The sequence below is a fragment of the Protopterus annectens genome, chromosome 1.part0, assembly GCF_019279795.1.
Source record: "Protopterus annectens isolate FY-2018-M chromosome 1.part0, PAN1.0, whole genome shotgun sequence".
Lineage (NCBI taxonomy): Eukaryota > Metazoa > Chordata > Ceratodontiformes > Protopteridae > Protopterus > Protopterus annectens.
The window spans coordinates 61,775,068-61,802,826 of NC_056725.1; the positions used below are offsets into that span (position 1 = coordinate 61,775,068).

General features: G+C 39.5%; 1 protein-coding gene across 1 annotated transcript in view; it reads right to left on the minus strand.

Moving 5' to 3' along the window:
* The window catches only part of AXL (AXL receptor tyrosine kinase), a 1,440,461-nt gene that overhangs the window by 305,537 nt on the left and 1,107,165 nt on the right, over window positions 1–27,759 (minus strand). Inside the window, exon 14 of the mRNA XM_044083580.1 lies at window positions 15,304–15,381. Within this exon, the coding sequence (XP_043939515.1) occupies window positions 15,304–15,381 (78 nt within the window). The remainder of the gene's footprint in view (window positions 1–15,303; window positions 15,382–27,759) is intronic.

The window sequence follows — 27,759 nt, forward strand, 5'->3', positions numbered from 1 at the left end:
AGTTACAGACAGGTGGGCTGGCAGTATCTCCTTGTATGTGCCAAGTCAAAGATAACTTGAAAAGGGCGAAAGTGAGTAAAACACTGCACTCTTCATCTCACTTTTCTTCTAGTCTGGCAACAATGATGGGGTGAAATTATGATCTATTCAGTTCAGTATTCTTGGCATAAATCTAATATGTGACAAGAACAGAGCATCCAAATGACTGACCATACAAAAGTCCATTTGTGGTGCCAAGCAAAAATGAGCATATTTCATACCATATAACTTTATAGCAAACATATAAGAATATGTTATGACCCTCAGCTACAAAATATATTTAGTTAACAATTTCAGGTATAAAGAAACAAATAATTTTTTGTTCAACTAATGTAATTTATTGTATATAAGCCAAAAATGTAGTGTTGTCATAAGTCCAGTGATATAAAAACACTTCCACATGCATTATAAATAAAAATGATTTTTTATTTCTGATGTACTGGAAATTCACAAAAAAGTATTCTAGGTCATTACTGCACTCTGCACACTAGCAGAGGTTCAAAATAACACCCACAATGGAACCAGGATTATAATACAAAATATTAGACTGGTAGTGAAGGCTTCTGAAGTAAACTGATCTGGTGCCTATGTATAAAAAGCCATATCTTAGGGCATTTGATATTTCTTTATGAAACTATAAAGCAGCAACAGCGGTATTTCAGCTACAGAAAGAACTTAAGACTTATGCTCAACATGTACAAGTTTCAGTGAACTACAACTTTGACCACATTAGAATGTTGCAAATGGAAAAAAATCTGTCTAAATGTATAGTAAGCTTTGCCAGTCCAAAAAAATGTAACTCTGGTAAAATATATACAATTTTACTTCTGATGTAACGACATCTCAGTATAGAAGTACTCCATGGCATTACTGTACTCTGCATCTTGAGCACACATTCAAGAATATACCACAAATGGGAATAGAGTATGATGCAAAATGGCAGACTGTTATAGTCAACAACTCTAAAGTAATAGGTTCATAGGTTCATACTAGGCTATCTGCCCTAGGGCATTTATAAGCCTAGCCAGAGTATGTTTGGCTTTTGCCACCCATTTTAAATTAATTTTGCTATGCCCTTTTCCGAGGTTCATATACTGTGCCTCTGTCTAACAGTGACACAGAAGTGATACCCGGGGTAAACCTACAATCTCCCATCCACTCATCAAGATTCCTCTTGAAGAGAGTCAATGAGGGACTCTGCCTAACCTGGACTGGGATTTTATTCCAGAGTGAAGGGAGCCTCTGGGTTATGAATCTGTCCCTCCAGCATGCCCGATTTATTTCAGTGCTGAGGTTCAAGTCTCTCGAGCGTGTAGCTCAATGGGATTTGGATTTTTTGAGGTGCAGCATGTCCCTTAATTCCGGGTTGGACATGGCTTTATACGTCAGGCACAGGTCGCCTCTGAACAGGCGGTATGCCACTGAGTAGAGCTGGAGTTTCTTTAACCGGGCAGCATATGGCATCTGTTTGAGCCCTTTGATCCTCTTGGTGAGGTACTTTTGGGGTCTTTCCAGTTGCTGCAGGTGTTTGGTAAGGTACATCCCAAAAGGGGCATTGTACTCGATTATGGGCCTGATGAGGGATGAGTAAAGAGGCACGATGACCTACCCTAATCTAGATGTGAATCCTTTCATGATTAGGTGGGCTATATAAAATGTTTTTTTAACCACTTTGGCCACGTGGTTGTCAAATGAGAGATTGCTATCAACTTGGGTCCCTAATTACTTCTTCTGTACTTAATGGATTACCACCTATGTGGTAATTTGTGGGCACTTTGTTTTTGCACTTTTTGGCATTTAGCTTGAGGCCATGGCTCCGGCACCAGTTGTCTGTTTCTATGACGCCCTTTTGGAGTATGCTTGTGTCAGCTGGAGAGTCGATTATGGCGCCCAGTTTGCAGTCATCTGCAAACTTGGTCAGCCACAGTCCTTCTGTGTTGGCCTGTACCTCCGAGAAATATATACCGAACAAGAGAGGTCCAAGGACTGAGCCTTGTGGGACGCCACTTGTAACTGGTTTGGAGTCTGACATGGCTCCAGCAAATCTAAAGATGTGGGTTCTGTCCTTGAGCCAGGTTGCAACTCATCTAGTGACATAGGGGTTTATATTTAAGCTGGTGAGCTTATCTATAATGCCCGAGTGGGGTATTGTATCGAAGGCTTTTGCGAGGTCCAGGTAGGCTGTGTGGACCACCTTCCCTTCGTCAATGGCCTTGGTGACTGTTTCAAAGGAGTCAACCAGGTTTAAGAGGCAGGATCTGCCCTTAACAAAGCCGAACTGGGTAGGATCCAGTGTCTGTAGGTCCCCAATATCTTTATTTATGAGGTCCATGATGATCCTTTCCATAGCTTTGCAGACCAAGCTAGTCAGGCTTATGGGGCGATAGTTTTCAGGGTCCGTTGAGGCACCACCTTTGTGGAGAGGGACCACTGTTGCTGTACGCCACTCTTTGGGTACATATCCTGTAGTAAGGCTGAGACTGAACAGTAGTTTTATGTTTGGGTTTAGCTCTTCTTGGATTTCATGTAGGACGCAGCCCGGGACACCGTCTGGTCCCATTGATGCTGTGTTTTTTGCTTTGGAGAGGGCGGCTCTTACCTGAGCATCTGAGATGTCAGGGGGGCAGCACTCTGCTGGGATAGATATTTGCCCTTTTGGTGGGATGGGGGGGGGGAGTTTGCGCTGAACCTGTCAGCTAGGATGTTGGCAATGTCTGTGGGTTCGGTGTATTTTTTGTCATTTTGGACTAATTCTGAGCATATCTGGGAATTCCCACCCAGGTTCCTAACATAACTAAAAAAAGACTTGTGATTATCCTTAGTGTCCTGTGCAATTTTTCTCTCAAAGCTAGCCTTAGACGATTTTATGAGTGCCCTTAGTTTTTTGCTAATACTGATCAGAGATGCCTTCCCTTTTTGGGATTTTGCTCCATCATGTAGTAGCTTCCTCCTTCTATTGTATAGTTTGTTTATGGCTGGGGTCCACCAGACAGGGCATCTGCCTTTGGAGGATTGGGCCTTGGTTTTATTTGGGATTGCATGATCCATGCATTCCTGAAGGTGTTCATAGAACGCATTTACAAAGAATTCTGCGGTCTGGGCTGTATTTTCCACAGGCCTGGGGGCTTTGAAGGATTCCACCTCAGTTTTGAGGAGTGTGAAATTTGCTTTAGAGAAGTTTTTCACTGTGGTTTTCTGGGCAGGGGGTGGGGTCGGGATGTGAATATCCAGAGAGATCAGTTTATGGTCTGATCTTACCAGTGAGGGATACACTTCTGGTCTGGAGCATAGAGTCCCCGTGTTGGTGATGATCAGGTCCAGTATGTTTTCCCCTCTTGTGGGAGTGGTAACAAGTTGTTCCATAGCATTTGAGTTTATGAATTCTAGGAACCTTTAGGCTAGGGTGTTGGAGCTAGAGTAATGCTCCCAGTCTATGTTTGGGTAGTTGAAGTCACCCAATATAATGGTGTTTGGAGAGACCTTCATATTTTCCAGTGTTCTCAGGAAGGCCGAGTGGGGTTCCTGGGTTTGGGAGGGTGGTCTGTAGCAGGCTATAAACTGGAAGGCAGTTTTACACACTGTTAGTTGCACATGGATAGTCTCTGATGCTTCGTGCTTTGCCACCAACCTGGAGGTGTGGGTATCTTTGATGAATATCGATACTCCCCCTCCTTTTGTGGTTCGGTCCAAATTTTGGGGCCGAAAAGCATGGTATGAGGTATAACCTGGTAGTGCTGTGATGCTCGCGGGAGCCCTGAACCAGGTTTCTGTTACTGCACAGATATCGATGTTCTCCATGCTAAGGAGAGTTTCAAGTGCGTGCATCTTGAGGTTTAGACTTCTGGCATTGAGTAGCATTACTCTTAGTTTCTTATCCCTTGTGATACCTATGGAGGTGGGTTTGTCTTTTGAGCCTTGCCTAAAAAAGGCACTATGGGGGTAGCAAGAGCCTTTGCCAATATCCAAAAGCCCAAGGGTGACAGGTGCAAGCCGTCCCTAGCGAAGCATCGTGGCTTGTCGAGCATATCATCCCAGGCTGACAGGCATTGGATTCCCTTTGAATCACACCAGTACTTAAGCCAATTGTTGAAATTGATCATCTTGTCTTCATATTGTGGCATCATTCTTGGTGAGGGTAAGATGCTACTCAAGGTCAGGGTCATACCGGTCTGGGCTACATGCTCAGAGAGCTCCTCTATGTCTCTTTTCATGTAGTCCAGGGAGGTACGTCTCAGGTCATTCACACCAGCATGGACAATGACTGAGTCATATTTGTACTTGCCTTGGAGTGACCTGAGTGCTTGTGTTATGTGGCGGATCCTAGCACCCGACAGGCTGCTCACCGTGACCTTCTCCTTGTTCAGCCTGGTGGCGGGACGTCAGTGTGCCTGACGATAGAGTCACCTATTACAAGTGTATCAGGTGTGTTGTTTAGCCTTAAGGGCTGTGACTGTTCGGCACACTGGCTTTGTGAGATATGTGTTGCATGTGTTTTGTTTTGGGGTAGCGGCTGCTTGGGTGTCTGCTTTGGAGGTCTCTGCTGCTTAGGCAGATCTTTATTTAGAGCCTCCGAGTATGTTTTTGTGTGATTATGTGTTTGGTTTGCTGTCGTGGTAGGTCTATGTGAGGCTGGAATTGCAGTGAGTGTGGTTTCCTTCTCCTCCTGACTGGTTATGCCTGTACTGAGTTGAGAGAGCTTAGCCTCCAGGTTGGCTATATGGTTGCATCTCTCACATGTGTTGGAATTTGTTGGGAGGAGGAGAGGGTTGTCTGTGTACATGAGGCAGTTGTAACATTGCCTCAAGATTCCCAGGTTCACCAGCTGGACTGGAGAGGAGATTGACAACTGACCTTTGGACATGCTAGAATAATATTGGGAATTCCTTTATAATTGAAAACAAGGGCCAATGGGGAGTGAGGGTGTAGTGCTTTTAATTTTTAGTGCTGACTTATATAATTGCTTTAGTGAGCAAGTGCCAGGTAACTTAAGTGCAATGTGTTACAGGTAACTTAAATGCAAAAATGACAAACAGTAACTTTCTTTCAAGTGAAACAAGGAAATAAGTACAGTAAGCAATGCAGATATCACTAGGGATGCACAGAAGTGCTGAGAAGCCATGTTTTAGGTGGAATTAGCGTTCCAGGGAAATAACAAGCAAACAAACAACAAGCATAGAAACAAAGCTAGACTCAGCAGGCCTGGATCTAGTCTATGCTACAGCAAACAAGGTGTACCAATTTCAGTAAGAAACAGTTCAAATATGCAGGCACTATAAACCTTTAACCAGAAATTCCCAGCTCAGAAGGGCAGAGTCCAGCCTCTCCTCCCACAAGAGTGCAGACCACGAACCTTCTTAATGTAAAATAATAAGTGCATAAACCAGAACTAATACACTTTAGGAATACCAGACACTGAGCTCTCAATCAGCAGTTCCCAACTTAGAAGGATGAAAGCTACATGTCCTGCCACCACAGTGAATGCCACAAACCTTCCTAATGTAAAACAACTGGTCTGAAGCCCAAGTGCTTAATCCAAAAGACTTAGAATGATAGCTACACTTTAATCAAGTTACTACCAAGCAGTAATAAATACAATTGAATACTTTAAAGAATGCCTGGATTAGTGCTCAAGTTATACAAACAAAGCTAGATTCAGCAGGCCTGGATCTAGTCTATGCTACAGCAAACAAGGTGTACCAATTTCAGTAAGAAGCAGTTCAGATATGCATGCACTATAAGCCTTTAACCAGAAATTCCCAGCTCAGAAGGGCAGAGTCCAGCCTCTCCTCTTAATATAAAATAACTGGCCTGAAAGCCCAAGTGCTTAAACCAGAATTAATACACTTTTAGAATAACAGACACTGAGCCCTCAATCAGCAGTTTCCAACTTAGAAGGATGTAAGCTACCTGTTCTGCCACTACAGTGCAGACCACAAACCCTCTCAATGTAAAACAACTGGTCTGAAGCCCAAGTGTTGAAACTAAAAGGCTTAGAATGAGTTACACCAAGCAGTAATAAATACAATTGAGTACTTTTAAGATGACATAAAAGCAAAATAAGGTAGGAAGAAACACAAGTACAGTAAAAGCAGATGATTTTTTTTTTTCAGAAAAGTAGCAAAAGCAGTACTAAATACAATTCTCATGCAGTGTAAGCTGGCACACTTGAATATGTAGCAATATTAGTCCACACACAGTTTGAAAAAAATGTAATTAAATTAAAAAGGACTAAAAGCAAGTGCAGAAAGGGTTAATTAGGTAGAATGCGGTAAAGAGATGGGCCTGGGGGAGTGTCTTAGATCAAATCTACAGTGGGGTGGGCACTGCAAAAGCCACCAAATTTAAACTACAACCAAGAACTGGGAGGGGGGGTGAGGAAAAACAGTTTTAACACAGATGTGCGGAATGTGCAAATTATAAAGCCAAAAAATATATACTGTTTTCTCTCTCTCTCTCTCTCGATATATATATATATATATATATACAACATATATCTAAGCAAACAATTTAGCTCTAGAATACAGAATAATACAGAAAAGTATACTCAGCTCTATATATTTGCAGAGAGTTCTGTAAGGCTGTCTCTCAAACTAAGGTTCCAGTTTGAATGCAGATTGTTGATTCCTATGTTGATTTGGTTCCTATATATAAAAGCCCCAACTGGAGATTTCATTATCAAACTTTAAGGTCATTAAAATAAGGTATGCAGCTGCAAAATGCACCTATGATTGCTGTTCTTCTGCCTTAAGGGCTTTAGTGCAGTACTACAATAAATCTGACCATACCAGTTTAGCTTCCCCAATAACATTATCTATGTTACAAATGGAAAAAAATCTGATGAAATATACAAAAGTATTACTTCGGATACAACTCTGAGTCAGTAAACAAGTATTCTAGCAAAGTACTTTACTCAATATACTGAGGTAAAGCTAAATGTAACACCCCTAATGGAAGCCAATTATAATGCAAAATGTCCGACTGTGTTAATGAACACCTCTGGTACCTGTCAATACAAGTCCATATCTCAATCATTTTTTATGATTTTGTAATGAAATTTCAAAACTGTACTTAGCTATAACATGTATACAAGAATGTCATTTTATCCAGTGTAACACAGCACTGAAGTGATTGTATCACTTTGCCTGCCAGTCTTTTACATTATACCCAGTTTTCATTGTGGGTGTTGCTCTATACCTCTGCTGAGTGTGTAGGCTGCAGTCAAGGAATGTTACAAGTGGAAAAAAGCATATACATATATATTTTTTTCAGAAGAAATATGCAAGATGTCTACTTCTGGTACAGTAACAATTTAGTGCACATATGTTCTGGGCATCAATTTCACCTGGCCTTTTGAGAAAAGGTCAAATAACTCCCCAGGTACATAGTAGGTATAATTCCAGACAACGAGAGCAAAAGACCCTCTGAATCATTGGGTTTGCTAGCTATACATATAAGGCTATATATCAGTCAGCCTAAGGCAATTCATAACATAACTTCAGGGATTTCTAATGAGATGCTTGTGCATAAAGCACACTAAAGAGTGCTACTCTACTCAGAAGGATTTCACTGCATCACAATCTTCATTTGTAAGACAACAGATCTGGAGATCCAACACCATTCAAAATGCATTCCCTGTTATTTTATATTCAAAAAGACAAAAATCACATCTTCTTCTAGTGAAGACAAAATAACTGACTGCAGATGAAAAAGAAGGAAGAAAAAGAAAATATACATTGTGTTTTAATTGTTTAGTTTAGCCTGGCATTACAAATGCGTCACAGCAGTAACAAACATGTGGCCTTAGTTGTGAAATATTTTTTTTTTTTTTTTTTACTTATGATGAAATGACAAATTCCAAATGTGGGCTACACTGTGTTAACCTGAGCAGAAGTTATATACCCTCATCTGATGGAAACCACTAGTGACTAGGTACACTGTTTCAGCAAGTAGGCTTAATGCATAGACAAGGTTATACTTCTGAAACAGTTTGATATTACCTTGCATATTCTGTTGTAAATCATATTAAGGTTGTACTTTTATGTGCAAAGGTAACAGAACAGCAGCACATCAAATTTCTGAGTGCAGTCTCAATTGCTAGTAATGCTTTTGTTTCTTCTTATCATAGAATTTCAAATTCTAGAAAATGTCACTTTCTATGATTAAGAAATAGTGGCTTTCATTCTTATATTATAAAAACAAAATATATTTTTTGAATATATATATAATACATACCCCATGAGAAAATATAAAAATGTGCATGTTTGTTATGCATTGAATATACAGACATAAGTGTTGGGAAGTATGTGAAATTATAATATTAGAATAATACCCTGGAAACCAAAATGTAAGATGTGTCTTCTGTATTATTCTAAAGAATAAAACCAGCAGATTAAGCTGCTTTGGCACACATACTGTCCCTGAGGAATGCATCCTTTCTGAGAGGGTATATCATCTCTGACTTTAAAGGAGTCATGCAAATATATTGGCTAGGTTGTTTTCCAAGACATGCCCTACACTCTCAACAAGTTAAATCAACAATCATTGAACAATAATCTTTTAATCGCTCTTTGCTGTTACACACAATCTACTCTCAAAAAGATGCTCCTATTCTGTACACTTCTGATGTCTCAATGAGAAGAAAATGGAAGACATAATAAGCACAGTATGTCTGTACATTCAATGCATAACAAACATGTACATAATATATATATATATATATATATATATATATATATATATATGTATATATAGATAGATATTACTAGGGAGCATGTACCTTAATTACTACCCATAAATGAAGCTGTGAACCACCAGTAAACAGAATAAAATACATACTTGCAACAGAAAAGTCCCTGAAGATTGTGCATCTGCTTCTCACAGCACTCTCTACTGAAATGGTTATACAATACTGAAAAAACACTTGGATCAACTAATAATAGCAATGAATCTCAGGTGCATAGAGTACACAGTAACAGGACATAGGCTTGCTATCCACTTCCTCTTACTAAGTTAGTAGGTTACAGCAGTCAGGCTAATCAACAGCGTTATCTCTCACTTTTGCATTACATACTCAAATTATTTTAATGGGAAGCTGCAAGGTAATTATTTGACTAGTATAATTACAGTATCATCAAACAATCCCCCCACTGGTGTTCTGGACTAGAGACATTTTCATTGGTTTTGTGTACATTTTAAATTGAAAAAAGGTCAAAAATGCTGAGTTATGTCTGCATCCATTGTAAGGGGTAAAGAATTGCTGTGTGTCACAGTGCAACAACAATAAGCATATTTTGTGTGTGTGTGTGTGTGTGTATACACACACACACACACACACACACACACACACATATATATGGAAACACTATGGAATACCAAAATTCCACAATCCCGAGGAACAGAATCTCGAGAATGTGGAATCAAGAAACTTAAAAAAAAAAAAAAAAAAGTAAGACATACAACAAACTATTCTAATGTGTATGCAGGGGGAAAGCCACCCTACACCCACTGCAACTAAAATATACCAACTCTGAGATCACACTACAGTGGAGTGAATAGCAAAGTTCCCTTTCCGCACTGTATGGCAATCCCCATTCACTACATTTGAGATTCCGCAATCCTGAGATTATGGTCCTTGGGATTCAGAATTTCACGATTTTTGAATTTCTGCATTCCTTAGTGATTTATATATATATATATATATATATATATATATATATATATATATATATATATATATATATATTTATTTTACATTTGTTTACCATACAGCCGTGGCCCGGGGAGAAAAGCTCCACATATATTAACAGAAATACTAGAAATTCATAGAGAGTAGTAAAATCTGATAACACATTGTAACAGCAAAAATCCAGCTAATAAGACAGAAATGTAAAATAGAATACAACTCAGCAGTTAAACAGACAAAAACATTTTAGCATTGAGAGTCATTACATATATCATGTTAAACTGAAGTAGCTATAGTAAAGAGATAAAAATTGTTGGATGTAGAAAAAAAAACAACTGTAGCATTTACAGTAGGCAAGTAATAAGCCCTTACAACTTTCCACAGAACTAAAGCAGTGATTTTAGGTTATGCATGTTATGCATATATATCTATTATGCATAAAGAGGGATAGATAAAATACATATATGGTTTACTACTGAAATCCAGAAACAGATGCTGTCAAGTGATGTCATCGAAATAAATATTGAAAATAAAAACATCGGACAGGCAACAATAACATAACAAGCAATGTCGACCTGTCCCATTCGAAAAAGTTGACATTACTCAGCATACCTTGCCTTCCAATCACTCTCAAGTTATGTTTTGCAGGGGGGGTTAAGCCCCCCTGAACTCCTCCATGTGGGGGGGCTGCACCCTCATACCCCCTGCTAACTATATATACAAACTCTCAGACTGCACTACAGTGAGGAAATGGGTACATTTCCCAATCCCCACTGTACCACGATTTCCATATAGAATGCTGACCTCACATCAAATGCACACTAGCATTCGTTGTTATGGAGCCAACCATTTTCGGTTTGACCTTCAGTGAACTGGAAATTAGACTTTTGACCATTCTCGGTCCGCATGAATGTCACCCAACATTTCAATAGTAAACCTATATATATATATATATATATATATATATATATATATATATATATATATATATACATATATATATATACATACATACACACACACATACAGAGACATATATATATATGAGTTTGACAATGGGCAGTTTCTTCCCAGCGCTTTCTAATAGCAACGCACATTCTGGGGAAGTCCAGTGTGATAGCAGAGAAGCTGAGCAGGGCAATTTTAATGCCTCACAAGTGGTCTCTCAATCAGAATGTAGCAGAAATGATTTTCCAAGCATGGGGTCATCCTTGCTGCGATCTTTATGTCATTCCCATGAATGCCAAGTGCAGCAACTACTTTACCCTAATCCCCCCTCCGGAGGAGACACCGAGAGATGCACTTGCTCACAGTTGGCCCTCAGGACTTCTGTATGCCTTTCCTCCATTTCCTCTCATGCCCAAAGTTATTCTGAAAGCACAGTCCTTGGGAAGCAGGATAATTCTCATTGCTCCTTACTGGCCTCGACAAGTTTGGTTTCCCTTCCTTTGGCCTCATCTTCAGGAGCAGTCTTGGACTCTGGAACCAGTTCCAGACCTGCTGACACATATGTCAGGTGCACTTCATCCTTCTCTGAATGATGGTTTTAGTTTAAATGTATGTGAATAGCAGTGTGTTATGTAACACAGTGAGGAAGGGCACTGGCCTGTAACCTTTGTGTATTTTAAATAAACAAGTTTGCTACTTAGTATTACCTGCCTAGTGTTTTTAATCACTGGACATTACCTCGCTCTTTGTGATACACAGGATAATCCATACTGAGCAGGTCTACATTAAATGATTCTGGAGCAGGAAAGGTGGACACCCTAGACTAACAGCACTTCTGTACTAGTTTCACAAGAGTTAGGAGGAAGATGAGGGAATATCCTGAGAGTGAACAATTTCAGCAGATGGGATTGAAAGCTGAAACATTAATTGCGGACAAGAAGTTTATGTGATGTTGTACAAGAAACAAACAAGAAAAAATTAATATCCTAAGCAAGCAGTTAAATATTCACAGTAGTTTGACAGTGAAAAACAAGCCTACACTAGATAAAGTTAAAGTCTATATTTACTTAACAATAGCCAGTTGGTAGGAAGGGATATATACATCCTAGAAAGTATATTAATATTTACACACAGGTGAACCTAGACATGGGCATTATATTTTCATTACATGTAATTTCAAGGGCAGGCAGGTTAAGATATATATACATGTTCAGGCTGCCCAGAGAAGGCTTTGACTATGTAGCTTGGGGATTCGCATTATATAGGCAGGTAACTCTAAGTGAGTGAGTCTAGTACAGATCTATATTTCATATAGTAAGCATGACTATACAATGTTCTTGCCAGTCATTATTCCCAGCCAGTTTCATCTGCCTAGTTTGGCAAACCCATGACTGAGTGGCATTAACGTGCAGCTAAACTACCAGTAAGTTAGCTGGACAGGACTTCACTTTAATGTCTCCTCTGAGGTGCATAACCTAAAGGTGTGCAGCTTTCCCCTCATATCACAGAGGAGCATCACTACTCTTTGCTGGCATAGCAGCATACCATCACAGCCTATTGTTCTCCTCATACTCAAACAAGCTCCAAATGCTGAACCAGTGGCAATGGAACTATATTGTATGAAGCTTTTAGTATGATCATCTTCCAATGACATGGAATTCATGAATGCAGCACGTACTCCCACTTTTAAATTAGTATATGGCCGGGTGATAAGGTTAAGCTATGTGTTCAGACTAGCTATACACAGTGTTTTACTAGCTTATTCAGTTTTAGACTGTCCCAGTTCTAGCACAAATAGTATGAAATGTCATAGAAGGAATGGCTAAATTCTGAGACAGATACATTCCCAATAAGATCACAAACTACTGGACAATCTGGTGCTGCTTGAATTCATATTAATGGTCTATACTTAACTCAAAGATGAAATAGAGATTTTTTTCTTTATTGTATAATTTCCTAGGTTTTGAATTCCTGTGAATACAAGATTATAGGTAATAAATGTAACAACATGTCTATACCAGGAGGGAAATGAGAAATTATCAATAGTATTTGAAATATTTCAGCATTTATAATGTTTTTCCACTGAGTAGATAAAACAATTGCATGTATCTTTTGGAAATACTCAGGTATGAAATTAGAAGACATCTATTAAATGTGCCTACTATATATTTTTTGCTGCTCCTCCCTACCTCCACATATAGTTGTCAGAGGCTTCTTCAATATTCAGCACTCTATACCGCTTGTTATTTTGATTTAATACCCACTCTGTTCTTTACTACGGCATTTCTTCAGGCAACTTATGTTCCCTCTTCTGAGCTCCAAAGCTGGAAAGTTTGACTGTACCAAAAAATCTGACTCAAGTGTCAACAAAAATAACAGAGAAGAAGTAAGCCCGGTGAGGGGTGGCTCCCATTTACAATCTCTGTAACCGTTTTAGCTAGAGTTAAATAAATCAGCTGACAAACACGAGGCGCAGGTCTGCAACTGGAGACACTCTGAAGAAACCAGGGTTAATAGTGGGATACCACAAGTTTTAGTATTGGGAGTGATATATTCTGATGTCTTTATTGATGTTCCCAAAACTGCACCTCAGGACATGTCTATTTTTTGTCACACAGACATTATTCAAAGAATATGAAAAGATATCTGCTAGTTATGGAGGAAAAAGGTCAAACATTTTGTTGGATCAAAGCAGCAAAAGTCATACAGTTTCACATATTTAAAAAACATGTTTTGGCACTCACTTGATAATTCATGGTTTTCAGGTCACTGCCACAATGTACTATGACTACACTACAGCATGACTGGAACTTCATTTTTCTTCTGTGTTTTCTCACTGATATGGAATAACAATGTACTGCACAGGTATACAGCCTTTTATATGCCCATGTTTGAAAGGTACAACAGTTTGTAAAGCAGATTTTAATTTACTTTCTTACTGAGACTGTGATTTCTCAGTAAATGAGTACTGTGTGCACCTAGTCAAGCTGTGAGCCCCAGCATTGTCACACCATTCGCTTTATATTTTCAATTTAATACGTTTGTACAAACTGCTCCTTTTCTTGCCACCTTTCCTCCAGGAAGCCAGTATTGCCAGGTAATTATTTAATTTTACATGTTATATGTATGTATATATAGTATGTGTATATATATATATATATATATATATATATATATATATATATATATATATATACACACTTGTGCTGTTTTGTAACATACTTGGATTTTAATTAGCATGTACACTGCTTGATCTATGGCAGTTTTGTTCCAGTGAAAGTGAACAAAATCTATGAAAGAACCACTGCAAGATGCAATTTAGGCAAAGGCGTACAGAGAAAACACCAGCTCCATTTTTTTACCATTCAATAGATGTACAGATCTGAACATCAATGAGGGTACCAAACCTATTTGTGTGGAACAGTGTAGGATGTATCCTCCCTGCAGTATTACGTACAAGCAGGGTTTCCATTTCTGAATAGTAAATATATGTCACACTGCATAATAAGGGAATAAAAAATGGTAGAAGATTATCACAATACCACAGAACAGTATAAGCAGCAATAAAAGAGAAAGAGACAAAGGGTTGATACCCCAAGATATTCTTAACTGGTTAGCACTGTTAGAAGGCAGTAAGAATGTTTAAGGGGGTAACAGAGTGAACAGAAGCACCACCACACATAAAATTATTACTTTTCCGTAAAGCAAAACTACATGAAACTTCACACCTCTGAATGGGCAAATAATGGATGTATTCTATCAAAAAGGAAGTTACATAATGTAGGGCCTGCACATAAAAAGTTAAGAAAAGAGGCTGCAGGAACCCTGTATATACATTCAACCAAAAGAAAAGCAAGATGGGAGAATGAAAGTTAGTTTAAAATATCTTAAAGGACTTTACAAGCTCTCAAAGAATAGCTTTATGAAAACGGGGTATGCCAGAACAGATAGAAAAGGAGAGGAACTACTTTATCTATCAGAGCCTTACATGCATGTGACAGCCTTCCTGTGGATGAAGTGGGTCCAACACAAGTGAATGAATTTATGTGGAAAAAGGCAGAGTAGTTTTAAAAGTGTGGTAACTGAAGATCAACTAATAGCGTTCTAGAATCAGCAACTGACCCAACAGGCCATCAGACAACCTGATTACAATTTCTGATCTTTTTATGAGTTATCAAACAATATGTTTAAAATCTAAGGTTAAAAAATGGAGATTTACCTCTATCTACATCAGCTGTATACAAACAAAAATAATTTCATGCCACTTTTTTCTGGTAAACAAGAACTAATGCAGAAGTTACAGATCCTGCCCTGTGAATCTGAAGGACAAACGGATGAACACAAAATGTAAACACCAGCTCATGGAACAAAAAGCAAACTGTTTGACCAGAACTACAAAAATGGGAGCATCGGGTGGGAAAACAAGTCAGCAAAATAAATCACTTCTTTAAAAACAGACTACGTATGTGTCCTCTTTATAAACTGAATGTCAGAAATAATTGGAAATGGATAGTAACTACTCACGTTTCTGATTTTAATTTAATATAAAATTATTGCATAATTTATCTTTTGTCTAGCATTCCGCTTCAGGCAATGGAAGACAGGCAGTGTAGACATTTGCTATCAATACTTACTTTTCATTGTCTTAACAGCAACTTTAAGGAGACAGCCATCTTGATTTAATTGTCCTTCCATGACTGCACCAAATTCACCTACAGAATAAAAGACATTAACAGACCTTAATGACAGTTGCAAAAGGAGCAATTAAAGGAGTGAACAATCTTACAACAAAGTGTCATTTTTGAGTACAAAGAAAAACTGACATTGCACATGGGACCATGCTTCCTATACTGAGCTGTAGAGTATCAGAAGATTACATTTCTCTGCATAGTTCTCAACATCTCAGTCAGTGATCAAGGACAACGCCAAAAATGAGGGGGGCAAAGCCACAAAATCAGGAGACATTTTATTTATTAATATTATTCATTCACAAAGTAGTTACACTACATATACACACACAAATTAATTATATATCTGTATTTGGAGCTATATCTATAAATATCTATCAGAATCTTGTAACTCCGCACATAAAATCATTTATCTAGTAAATTGCCAAACAAACAAAAGGAGGGGCAATTATGCACTACAGAGTAAAAACAAAGTACTACAGATATTAGAGCTAGGCTCTACAACTTTTTACAAAGGCAACAACAGTAGAAGAGATGGCTTTACCACTTACATGCATGATAACTGGTGACTGGAGAGGTGGCCTAAGTTATAGATTCGGTCTGGAATCTCATCGAATATTACATTACACCAGATTTCTTTTCAGCAGTAGCAACACTAGCTATGTGGGGGTTAGGTTCTGAGAAACTGCAATACTGTTTCAATCAAATAATCACAGAAAGGTGCATATTATTAATAATCATCTGGCAGACGAGGAGAAAAATATTTTGCTGTGGAATCTGATGTCCAGGTCATGGTGTGCTGCACAGGTAGATAGCAAAGCAGCTGACTCTGCTCTTTATTTCTAGTGTGATTGCTTGAGGTAACTTGTGCCAGACGTTTAATACCAGCTGATAAAGATATTGATAGTCCTTAATGAGTTACTATTTTGAAGTTTGCAGCTGTTTGAGGTGGAAATGGGGCTCAGAACAAAAAAAAACAATACTGCATAATCCATTTCATTTAGGTTTAAAAGAGAACCGAGATGAGGAAAAGCAGGAAATACCCGTGGCACAGCTGTGCCTTTATATAAGACTATAAATATAGACTATGAAAATGATCTGCTGGGACAGCTGCAACTGCCTTATGTCAGTATCTAAGATGCTGCTGGGGACACAGGAAAGAATTTCTAGGTGAATAAGGCAGTGGAAGGCTGGGTAAGGGAGACTCCTTAAATAGCAGGCAAGGGTAATGATTGCCGTAAAAAACTGGGCATAGAATAAGTGTAAGGGAAGTTATGAGAGGTGGATGAAGCACAGTAAAAGGAGCAAAACTGAAGACAAAGTGACGACAGAAGGCGTCAAGAATGGGGGGAGGTTGGTTACAATGATTTTTTAGGTATACAGCTGAAAAGGATGTAAGACATGGGCAGTCTAAATGAAGAAAAGAGGTAGAGCACTGAAACCTGGAAGCAACAAGATTCATCAAAGGACTGAGAGTAACATATATACATATTTTATTTTAACATGGTTAGTATATATATATATATATATATATATATATATATATATATATATATATATATATATATATATATAATATATAATCTTAGGCTTGTACTATAATTGTTAAAACTTATGTACCAAATTATACTGTTATTGTCTTTGTCTTGACCTTTTATGTTGTTGTAATTTGTGGAGCTTTTCTCCCCGGGCCTCCACTGAAAATGGACATATATCCAGCTGGACTAGCCCGGTCAACAAATGTAAAATAAATAAATAAATATATATATATATATATATATATATATATATATATATATATATAGATAGATATATTTATTTATTTAAACTAAGTTAATCTTGCTGGGCCAGGCCAATTTATAAAAGAAAACCCAGGATGTGGGGGTGTGAAGTAAAACACACTGGGCAGTATAATATAGACAAAATAATCTGCAGGAAAATCTAATGAAATCAAACTGTGGGAACACATAAAATGGTTCAGACTTAATTAGATGTTCACCATTGCCAATTATTTTTCTACATTTATCTTATAAACTACTAGCCACTGAAATCTTGCTAATGTATCAAATATTCAGGGAATCTCTAAATCCCGCTTGGTTACATACAAAATCACATCATCAGCAAAGAGGGCTATTTTTTCCATAGAAGTTTGCCACTGATACCGGTTTTATCTAAAATATCTTGTAGTTTCCGTCAGCAGTTCCCAAAATAGTGCAAACAAAATAGGAGACAATGGGCAGCCTTTCCTGATTCCTCTGGACAGCTTAATTTCTCCTGTTAGTCCTGCTCCACATTTTAGTTTGGCATTCACATTGTTATGCAAGTTTTGTATCAATTTACCATGGCGCCCCCCACCACACCACCCAGTGCCCCCATCCTGGTCTACCTACACTAAATAAATATGGAAAAAGCGCCCCTGCTAGAGCGGTGCCCTAGGCGACCGCCTAATTGGTCTATGCCTAAAGCCAGCTATGTGTGCAAGAATCCACAACTCACCCTATTGAAGGCCTTCTCTGAATCTAATCCAATAAGCATTAGCCTTGTTTCACCATTTCTGCATTCCTCTGAATCAGGGAAGTCCTCATTGTGTTGTCAAATGTTTGTCTTCCCCTAAAATTCTACACTGATCTTGATTCAGAAATCCCCCACAGCTTTTGTTACTCTCTAGCTAGAATAGTTGTAAATACTGTATAATCATCATAATTAAAACTAGTTAATGAGTTAAAATTCCATTAAACATTGATAAAAAATGTGTGTGCTGTTTCAACAAGCCTGTTTGTTAAACACATAAATTGCCTATCTAAAATTCTAACACAGCCTTGTTTTTAAAAAAAAAACAACAGAATGCATAACGTTGCTGAAACATTATTACCATATTGTCAAAGTTAAATAAAATACTACATACACTAATCATGTGTGTGTTAAACTAAAATATGTTTATGTTTAAGAATGGCTGCTATACTGACACTGTCATTAATGTCAGGAAAAATAGTGGCATCCAACCTCAATTGCCACCTTAATTCACATATGTCCAAATCTAGGTCAATCACCCTACCCTGCATATCCTTCACTAACTGTTGTAACACCACAAATGTGAATTTGTGGCTTGGGTTTTGTAATAAAGTGTCTAAGCTAGGGCATTGGTTGACCTCATATTCTTAATGTCAGCATTGTGCTCCCCATTTCTGTCCTTAAATTGCTTGCTGGTCTTACCAACATAAAAAGCAGGACAATGCTGACACTTGGCCATGTAAATTAAATTCCTGCTGTTGCAATTAAAATGTCCGTGAAAGTAGAACATCCTCCCATTAATAAGTGCAGTTCCACCTGTCTCACAAATGTATGCACAGGTGTTGCATCTACCACACTTGAAGTTACCAGGTACTCTACTGCTTTGATGTGAATCCATGTGAGGAGGTCCTCGAGCTTCACAACTTTCATTTGTAGTGCCATAAACGTAGTTTCTTGCACATTTATTGTTTTGAATTTGCTTCACCCCCTCATGAAGGTCCAGGAGGGCATCTGACTGAGATGAAAGTGCTTCTTCAATCTCTTGGAATGTTTTACTGTTTGCAGCTATAAAGTCCATTCACTGTACCTCAGAGTTTAAACAATTCTTCATATAGCATATTAATATTATTTTCTAACATGGTCCCTCCTTCCATACCTCCATCAACACTGACAGCACCATGTTCCTGAGCTTCAAGCTGCTCTGTGTATCTGATGCTCTTGGTTTTCCCCCAATCTTGAAGCTGCTTTCTTCAATCTTTTCTTTACACTTTAGAGGGCATATGTACATACACACTCTCTCTCCCCCCCTGGAATTTTGCCTGTGATTAGCTGGGTTTTAACATTAACTGGATTACTAGGCTCAGAACTCTGTAGACTATTGTTCACTGAACGACCGTCATACCATAAGTCCCCAATTAGGGTCTTTTTGAACACTTGCTTTTTTTTCAGATTTTTTCAGATATCCTTTCCCAGCACAGATTCCGCAGGGCTGATTAAATACAGTTCAAGGCTTACTCTCTGTTTATAGCTACAACTACTGCATTCTCAAATCAAAATTATACCAGAATTCTGTACTCCATCTTGGATACACACCATCCATTACTTTTACAACACATTTATTTATTTATTTATTGCAGTTGGTTTACCAGGATAGTCCATTGGGCCATAAAGAACCCATTTTCAATGGAGTCCTGGGGAGAAAAGCTCCAAAACAAACGAATATACATTCAACAATTTACATTAACAATCTAGGTACAGAGAGTTATTGGTACTATTTTGGCAGGAAAAAGCAAAACTTATCACATGTATAATAGCAGTCATAACAGTTAATACAATTAAGAAGTGACCTACAAGTAATAGAGACAAATTAATAGAGATTAGAGAACAAAGATAGTAGGTACATAAAGTAGGATATGGTATTGAAGGAGATTTAGTAGAGTTAGTTATGTGGGGTGGGAGCAAGAGCATTCCCACTGTGTTGCTAGATGTAAGAAGAGAGACTTTTTGAAGGTGAAGTGGTTAGAGGTGGTGCGAATGAGTGGTGGTAGGGAGTTCCAGAGGCGAGCGAGGCTGAAGGAAAGAAGGTTTTTTCCTGGTGGATAAGTAGGTTTATGCACTTCAAGTACATTCTAACTTTATTTCTCATCTTTGCCTTACTATTCGGCTTACATTTTATTTTACAAATTCTCCTTCTCTGACTCGCACACAGTGTGTCTACTGCCTTGGCTCACTTCATCTGCAAAAGAGTTGAGCGATCTGTCATGCCTTCAATCATCAAGCTTTGGTAGAATGGAACAATTAACTTATCTTGAAAGGCCTTTTACCATCTTCCTTTGGTGATGCCATTTCTGGATAAATGTCTCAATCATCTCTGAGATCTTCTTCAGTTTCCTCCAAGACTTCAGAGAAAACTTCAAAAAAGGCATTCTTCATATACAACAGTTACTGTGGATCCATCCAAGAAAAAGAAAATTAAGTTGTCGAATCTGACACCTTCAGATCAGACAAAAGTAAAAAGTACCTCTTTAGATCAGCCAGCTTCTTCAGATCTGAGGTCTCCGAAAACAAAGGATTCATCGGCTCTGAAAAACTTTTATCCTCCTACAATGGTGGACATACTGCCTAGGACAGGGTTCTCCCCATCTGTAGACCTTGTCCTTTTGAGGGAGCCTTTTCCTTTTCTTTACAGACTGGACTCTCCCTCCAGGCAATTCACTCACTCTTCCAGGAGCCTCATTGTAGAAGATGTGGAGAGGGTGGTGAGACAAATGCTTTCAGCACACAACCTCCTAGTTGCTGTTTCAAATCCTACACTTTCAGTAAGGAAGCCCTTGTATCTAAGACTCCACCTCAAACTCTTCCTCCTTTGCCTCCCTCTGTGGGTTTGGAGTCTTTGGATCTGAGTTGTCCAGGCCTGTCTTCTTTGGGTCCAAAGATCACAATAACCTTGGATCAGGAGATTGCTCTGAGCTCCTCTGCACTTTCAGATCCAGACAGATGTCACAGCTGATTCTACCCTGTTGGATCTGAGGTGTTTCAGTCAACTCTGAGGGCTTTGGAGCAGTCTCTGCATCTCTGAGTGTCGGCAAGGGTTAGTTTGGCTCTGATTTCTGTCTTGGGGCAGATTTCCTGAGAGTATGGTGGGACCAGGGACCAGAAAGCCCTCCTTTCAGACCCTGGTTCCTATCCCTTTCTGGGAAGGTCAGCCTTTAGACTTTAGAGACAGCCCTGTTAGGTTCCATGACACAGGCTGGTCCTATCCCCTCAGGTTTCATATCTTTCCCTGCTTTGCGTCACGAGTCTCGGCTAACCCTCTCACAGGGGCAGCCGGTATCAAAACCTCAGGACACCCAATTGGGTATTTCGACCGCTTCTGAAACCGCTCCAGATTACCCACACTGAAGAGCTTCCTCACAAGAGGACATGTAAGAAGAAACATCTGTATTCCCCTAAATCTGTCACCGAAGACAAAGATTTTGAGGAGCAGAAAGGATCCCCAAGGTCACTTCCTGCAAACATCTCGTTTGGAGACATCCTTGAAATCCTAAAACAGGTGGATGGAAGCCAGGCAATCCTTCGTTGGAGGAAAGTGTGCTCCTGGAGGCATTTGGTACTGGTCAAGCTACGTCTTTTTGGTTCCACCTGCTGACAAGCTTCTTGAGTTGGTCGTCTGACTCCATTGAGCCCATACCAAGGAAGTCTGATAAAATTATGACCCCACCGGAAGACAAACAGTTCTGGTCCAAGGGCCCCTCTGTTGATGCCATGGCTGTAGCAGAGGACATGAAAGTTCCTATGTTCATCCCACTGACACAGAATCATGGGCTATGGACATGCTTGGGAAGCTTGTCGATGCTTCAGGAACCTTCGCCTTGAGGTCCTTGAACTCCCTGGTACATTTCACCATATTGCAAAGGGATCTGATCAAAAGAAACTCTTAGAAACCCTTGCAGGAACCGTGTCTGAGGAGGTGAAGGAATCAGTCACCTCACAAGTTGGTGACCCTTCAATTGATATCAAACTCGTCCATGAGGCTTATTTCCAATGTGGCAGAAGGTTCAGAAGTGGCCATCAGGAGACACACCTGGATGCACTTGTGTGACTTTGCAGAGCCTTTGTGGCCCCAAAGTAAAAAAATACATCGTGCAGGCATGAGAAGGATGGGAAGACCCTGTCTCCCAGGAGCATGTGTTTTTCTACCCCCCAAAAGATCCTTCTTGAGGAATCATTCGGGAGGTGGAAAGATGTGGTTCAAGATGTGTTTTTCTACCCCCCAAAAGATCCTTCTTGAGGAATCATTCGGGAGGTGGAAAGATGTGGTTCAAGATATCACAAGAATCTTTTTAAGACACAAGTGGAGGGTCTTCCCCAAGAGGCAGAGGAGGAAGTTCAAATGGTAGACATTGCCCACGAGGCAGAGGAGGCCCACAACATCAAGGGGCCAGAGAACCTTTCTTTGGCAAACCCTTCCAGTTTTCCTGAACGGAGGCCCAATTGTCCCCTTCTGGAGGGGTCATCTGTCCCTGCACCAGAGAGCCTGGCTAGAGATAAAAGATATTTGGGTGCAGAGGATATGCAATTCCATTTTCCCTTCCTCTTCCAGTTTCCAGAAACATCCCTGATGTTCCAACCAATCAGAGGGATCAAGCAGCCATACAAATACAAAAGCTGCAAAACAAGAGAGTCCTCTAAGAGGCCCCCCCCCCCCCCAGACCAGAAAGGATCCAGAATTTACTTTTTAATGCCAAAGAAAACAGGGAACTGGAGACCAATTTTGGATGTCAGCAATCTAAACATCTGTTCAAAAGACAAAGTTCTGGATGGTCTTGATTCAGTCCATTCTTCCATTTTTGAAAAATCTCCAGGATGCGTACTATCATATAAAAATAAACAGGAATCCAGGAGATTCTTACATTTCTGGCTAGGAGCCAGTCATTATCATTTCACAGCACTGTCCTATGGTCTCACCACAGCCCTGGCAGCTCACTTGAGACTGCAAGGATTCCATGCATTTCCATATTTAACACAAACTTGTAAGAAAAACCACCTTTAATAACAAAGCAAAGCTTTCAGGCAGAACCCTTCTTCAATACTAATACAATCAAGTCTGCATACTAGAAGCTTATATACAGGTCTAGAAGTCACATGATTAGCAGCCAAGAATCATGTGACGAACAAGTCTTAAAGTGCAAACAACATAATAAAACTTTAAAAAAATCAATTAATAATATTACGTAATCTAGTTAAAATTGGTTTTAAACTGACTTTGCTGTTAATTCCTGGATGTGAATCAGCAGCTAGTCTTAAAATCCATTCAAATTCCTTAGTCTCAAGGCGATTATTCATTTCCATATTTAGATGACTGGCTCTTTACCACTCAGACCAGACATCATCTTGTTATGAAGAGAAAGAAGAGGTCATCCATGCTTGCACAAGGTTAGGAATAGCCATAAATTTTGAGAAGTCAAATCCAGAGTCAACTCAAATTCTAGAATTCATAGGAGCTCTACTAGATACAAGGTCAACAGTAGCCTCTCTTCCCCTTTCCAGAGTTCAAACTTTACGGTCACAGGTCAACAAGATACTTCGCAGTAACACAGTCTTGGCTTACCTAGTTCTACAAGCTCTAGGTTCAATGGCAGCAGCAGTAACCATTGTCCTGCTAGCCAGAGTTCATATGAAACTTCTCCAATGGCTGTTGGCATCTCAGTGGTTATTTCTTCAACTACCCTTACCAGCCCCAACATGAATTACAAACTTGTGCAACAAAAGTCTGATGTGGTGGATCCAGTCAGATCTGTTGCTAAAGGGTCATCCATTTTTCCCCTCACAACCCAAGGTCATAGTGACTATGGACACTGCCAGGCTAAGGGGGGGGGGGGGGCATTACCTGGGAAAGCCAGTCCAAGGCATGTGGTCCCCCCAAAGAGGTCAATTTGCATATCAACGTTCTGGGGTTGACAGCAGTGTCTTTAGCTTTGCAAGCTTTTCAGGATGCTCTCCCATCGGGAATGACTGTAATTCAAATGGACCATGTGTCAGTGGTTTGGTATATCAACAAGGAGGAACTAAATCGTACCCTGTATGGTGAGAAGCACTAAGGGTGTGGCAATGGGTAAAATCTTTCAACCGCTTTCTCTTAGCAATGCATACTCTGGGGGAGTCCAGTGTGCCAGAAGACAAGCTGAGCAGGTGCATACTGTTACCTCATGAATGGTCCCTCAATCAGAAAGTGGCAGAACAAATATTCCACAAATGGGGCCAGCCATGCTGCAACCACTTTGTAGCACACCTAAACAAGTGCAGCAACAATTTTGTCTTGATCCCCCCCCCCTGAGGGAGTCACCGAGGGATGCTCTTCCCCATGCTTGCCCCCCCCCCCCATTACTTTATATCCCTCAATTCCAAAATTACTTCAGAGAGCTGCCAGGCTGAAGAGCAAAGTTGTCCTCATTGCCCCCTTTTGGCCTCAACAAATTTGTTTTCCCTCTTATGGCCTCACTTAATTCACCAACCTTGGATTCTGGACCCAGCTGCAGACCTCCCATCTCATCCAAACGGCATGACAAATCCAGACCTTCAGAGCCTCAAGCTGACAGCTTGGTTTCTCCAATTCCAATAACTGGCAGTCAATCGATGTTCTCTTCCCCTGTGTGTCACTCTTGTTTTACCTTCCCTTAAGTCATCCAGTTGGAAACTTTACGCTAATAAATGGAAAAGATTTGTACATTGGGCTTTTCAAAAGCATACGGATCCCTTCTCAGCACCAATTGACAATCGATCATGTGCTAGAGTTCTTGACACTGACTTTCAACCGAGGGGCCAGTTCTTCAACACTGAGAGTTCAATCTGCAGCAATTTCTAATGTTCACATTGGATTTGATGGACGCTCACTAGCCTCTTTAAAACTATGTTTCACTTATCCCTCTTAATATAGACGATGAATAGGCGGGTTAGTTAATTTGGGTCTATATTGCAACATCGAAAACTTAAAACAGCGAACGATGTTACATCAACACATTTTCAGCGAAAGCTGAAAATGTCGAATCCACAGAACAGAGATTTCTTTCCTAGGGAAAGAAATCCAACCCCCGCAAAAAAAAAAAAAAAAAAAAAATTACAGACTTCCAAACACATACACATATACCCAGTCCTAATTATAGCCCCCGAAATACACATATCCCAAAAATACATTTAATGAAAAAAAAAACAGTAAACATTTTAAACCATATGCACTTACCTTAACCCGCACCCTAACCCTAAGGTCAGTATCTCTCACACATTTACATAAACAGCTCCAAACACATACACACTTACCTTAACCCTAATTCTACCCCCCCCAAAACAAAAGTAAACAACTAAAAACACATACACATGTAACTCAACCATACATCTAACACAAAATATAAAACAGTAAACACTTTCATACATATGCACTTACCTTAACCCGCACCCTAACTCTAAGGTTAGTAACTGCTGCACAATCACATTCGGGAGCTATACCGGGACAAGGGACCACACTACACTTCAGAACACGGCAAAACAACGAAGCGGCCAAGCGACTTCTTTCTCAGGGAAAGAATTTGCTGAACAGCCGCTTTGCTGTTTTGCCTGTTCGCTCTACATGTATCGACAAAAACGCATTCGACATAATGTGTTTTCGTTGTACTCATAGGAACCCAGTTAATTTATATGCTTTATTACATAGAAACATCAGGATAGATAGCAGCTTTACAAAATATAAATGAGCTAATTAACAGACTACACAGACGTACATGCTTATATCCCAACAGCTTACTACAAAATGGCAGTCATGTTCGCATGTCCTCAGTATTTATACACTTGTGCAAGCACTGAGAAAGCTTCTTAAAGTTGTACACCCACATTGATCTACATTCTCCCTCTTAAAGATTTGGCATTAAAACAAGACATGCAATAATATGTACACATTAGAAACAACACAATGTTTACTTCCAAGTTGCCATATTATCTGTAACATGGTCTGGAAATCCCACCTGATCTAATAAAATATTATTCAGAACTGGGTTTAGCAACAGGGACAGTCTTCAGTGAACAACTCATATCAGGAGCTTCGGGATTCATGTCAGGAACAGGGAAAGTCACTGGAATGTCCTCAGGAATTGGAACGCTGGACAACTCACTCTGAGATAAAGAGTCTTTCTCATAGGCTAGGTGCTGTGGTACAGGCTTGGACACTGGCATCAAATGTTTCCAATTCCACCTAAACTCTGTTCCTTGCGATTCCACAATATATAGGATCTTGGCTCTGGGCAAATACTCTTTATGACTCCAATTGGATCATAACCTTTGCACATTTGCATTCTCACCATCTCTCCTTCACATAATGGATTGAGTGATTTGCTGGACTTATCATAATAAGACTTCTGGGATAGATGTTTCTTTAACAGATGGGCTTTCACAAATTTGTTATTCTTAGCACTTGGAACCAATAAACTACTGCTGATTGGTAATGTAGTTCTGGTTCGTCTCAACAGAAGTCAGTGGGCAGGTGAACCAAGATGTTTATCATGAGGAACATTTCTGAGATTCACGAGATTCAGGAAAACGTCACAATTATCTCATTTTGACATCTCAAGTAACTGTTTTGCACTTTGAACTGCACACATTCTGCCAAATCATTTGACTGCGGATACTCAGGACTACTTGTGATATGAGTAAAGTCCCATTCTTTGGCGAATCATTTGAATTGCTGGCTATTAAACTGTGCACCACTGTAAGAAATAACTTTGTGTGGACTACCATGGACTGGAAAATGACGCTTCATCTTGGTAATGACAGTACTGGATGCTAGGTTAGGAAGCAGATCAATCTCGAACCAATTTGAGTACGACTCTAGTAACACCAATTAATGTTGACCATTCCACTCGAAAATATCAGTGGCTACTGTCGACCAAGGTAGTTCAGGAATTTGGTTTAGCTAAAGTGGTTCCTTATGTTGATGTGGCTTTGTACTATTACATACAGAACAAGATGAAAGTGCATCTTGTGACATAGAAGGCCAAAACACTAGCCCTCTTGTCCTTTTTGTAGAATCAGTTTGTGGGTGGCCATGATGCAAGATAGTAATATACTTTGGTTGCAAGGACTTTGGGACAATTACTTTAAGAATTTTCATGACAATACAATTATCAGACAAAATCTTATCTCTGTAAGGAAAATAAGGTTGTACTTCTTGAGGTAAACTAGGTTACTTTGACAGCCATCCTCGACTGATAAAGTGGTTGAGCTTCTGTAAAACAGGATCTGAGGCTGTTGGTTTCTAAGCTCATCTAGATGTGTGGAAGAAAAAATTCTCACTTCCATGACTTCAAAATCAAGTTTGTCATTCTCATGCTCTTCAGTGCTATTTCTGGGTGATCTGGATAACATCTCAATGAGATAAAGAAGTTTGCCTTTTGTGTAGACAAGACTGAAACTGCATTTCTGCAATCTCAACATCATCTGGCTGGAGCTGAATGCATAGGATTTCTTAAAATCGTAACTAGAGGCTGATGTTCTGTTTCGATTTGGATAGGTGTACCATAAATATAATCATGGAACTTTGAACATGCCAACACAATTGCCAAAAGTTATTTCTCTACCTGACCATACTGCATTTCAGTGTGCGTTAGAGATCTGGATGCATAGGCAACAGGTTGACCCTCTTTTAAAATGACTGTACCAAGACCAAACATCACAAGAAAGAGTGACTAGTTTGTGAACAACATAGTATCTGAGTGTTGGTGGACTGGCAACTCTCTGTTTCAAGACATCAAATGCTCTTTGGTGTTGTTCCAACCATGTCCAGGATACATCTTTGCGTGTTAGCTGGCTTAAGTCTGGAATGAACTTGCCTAGATAGTTAAGCAT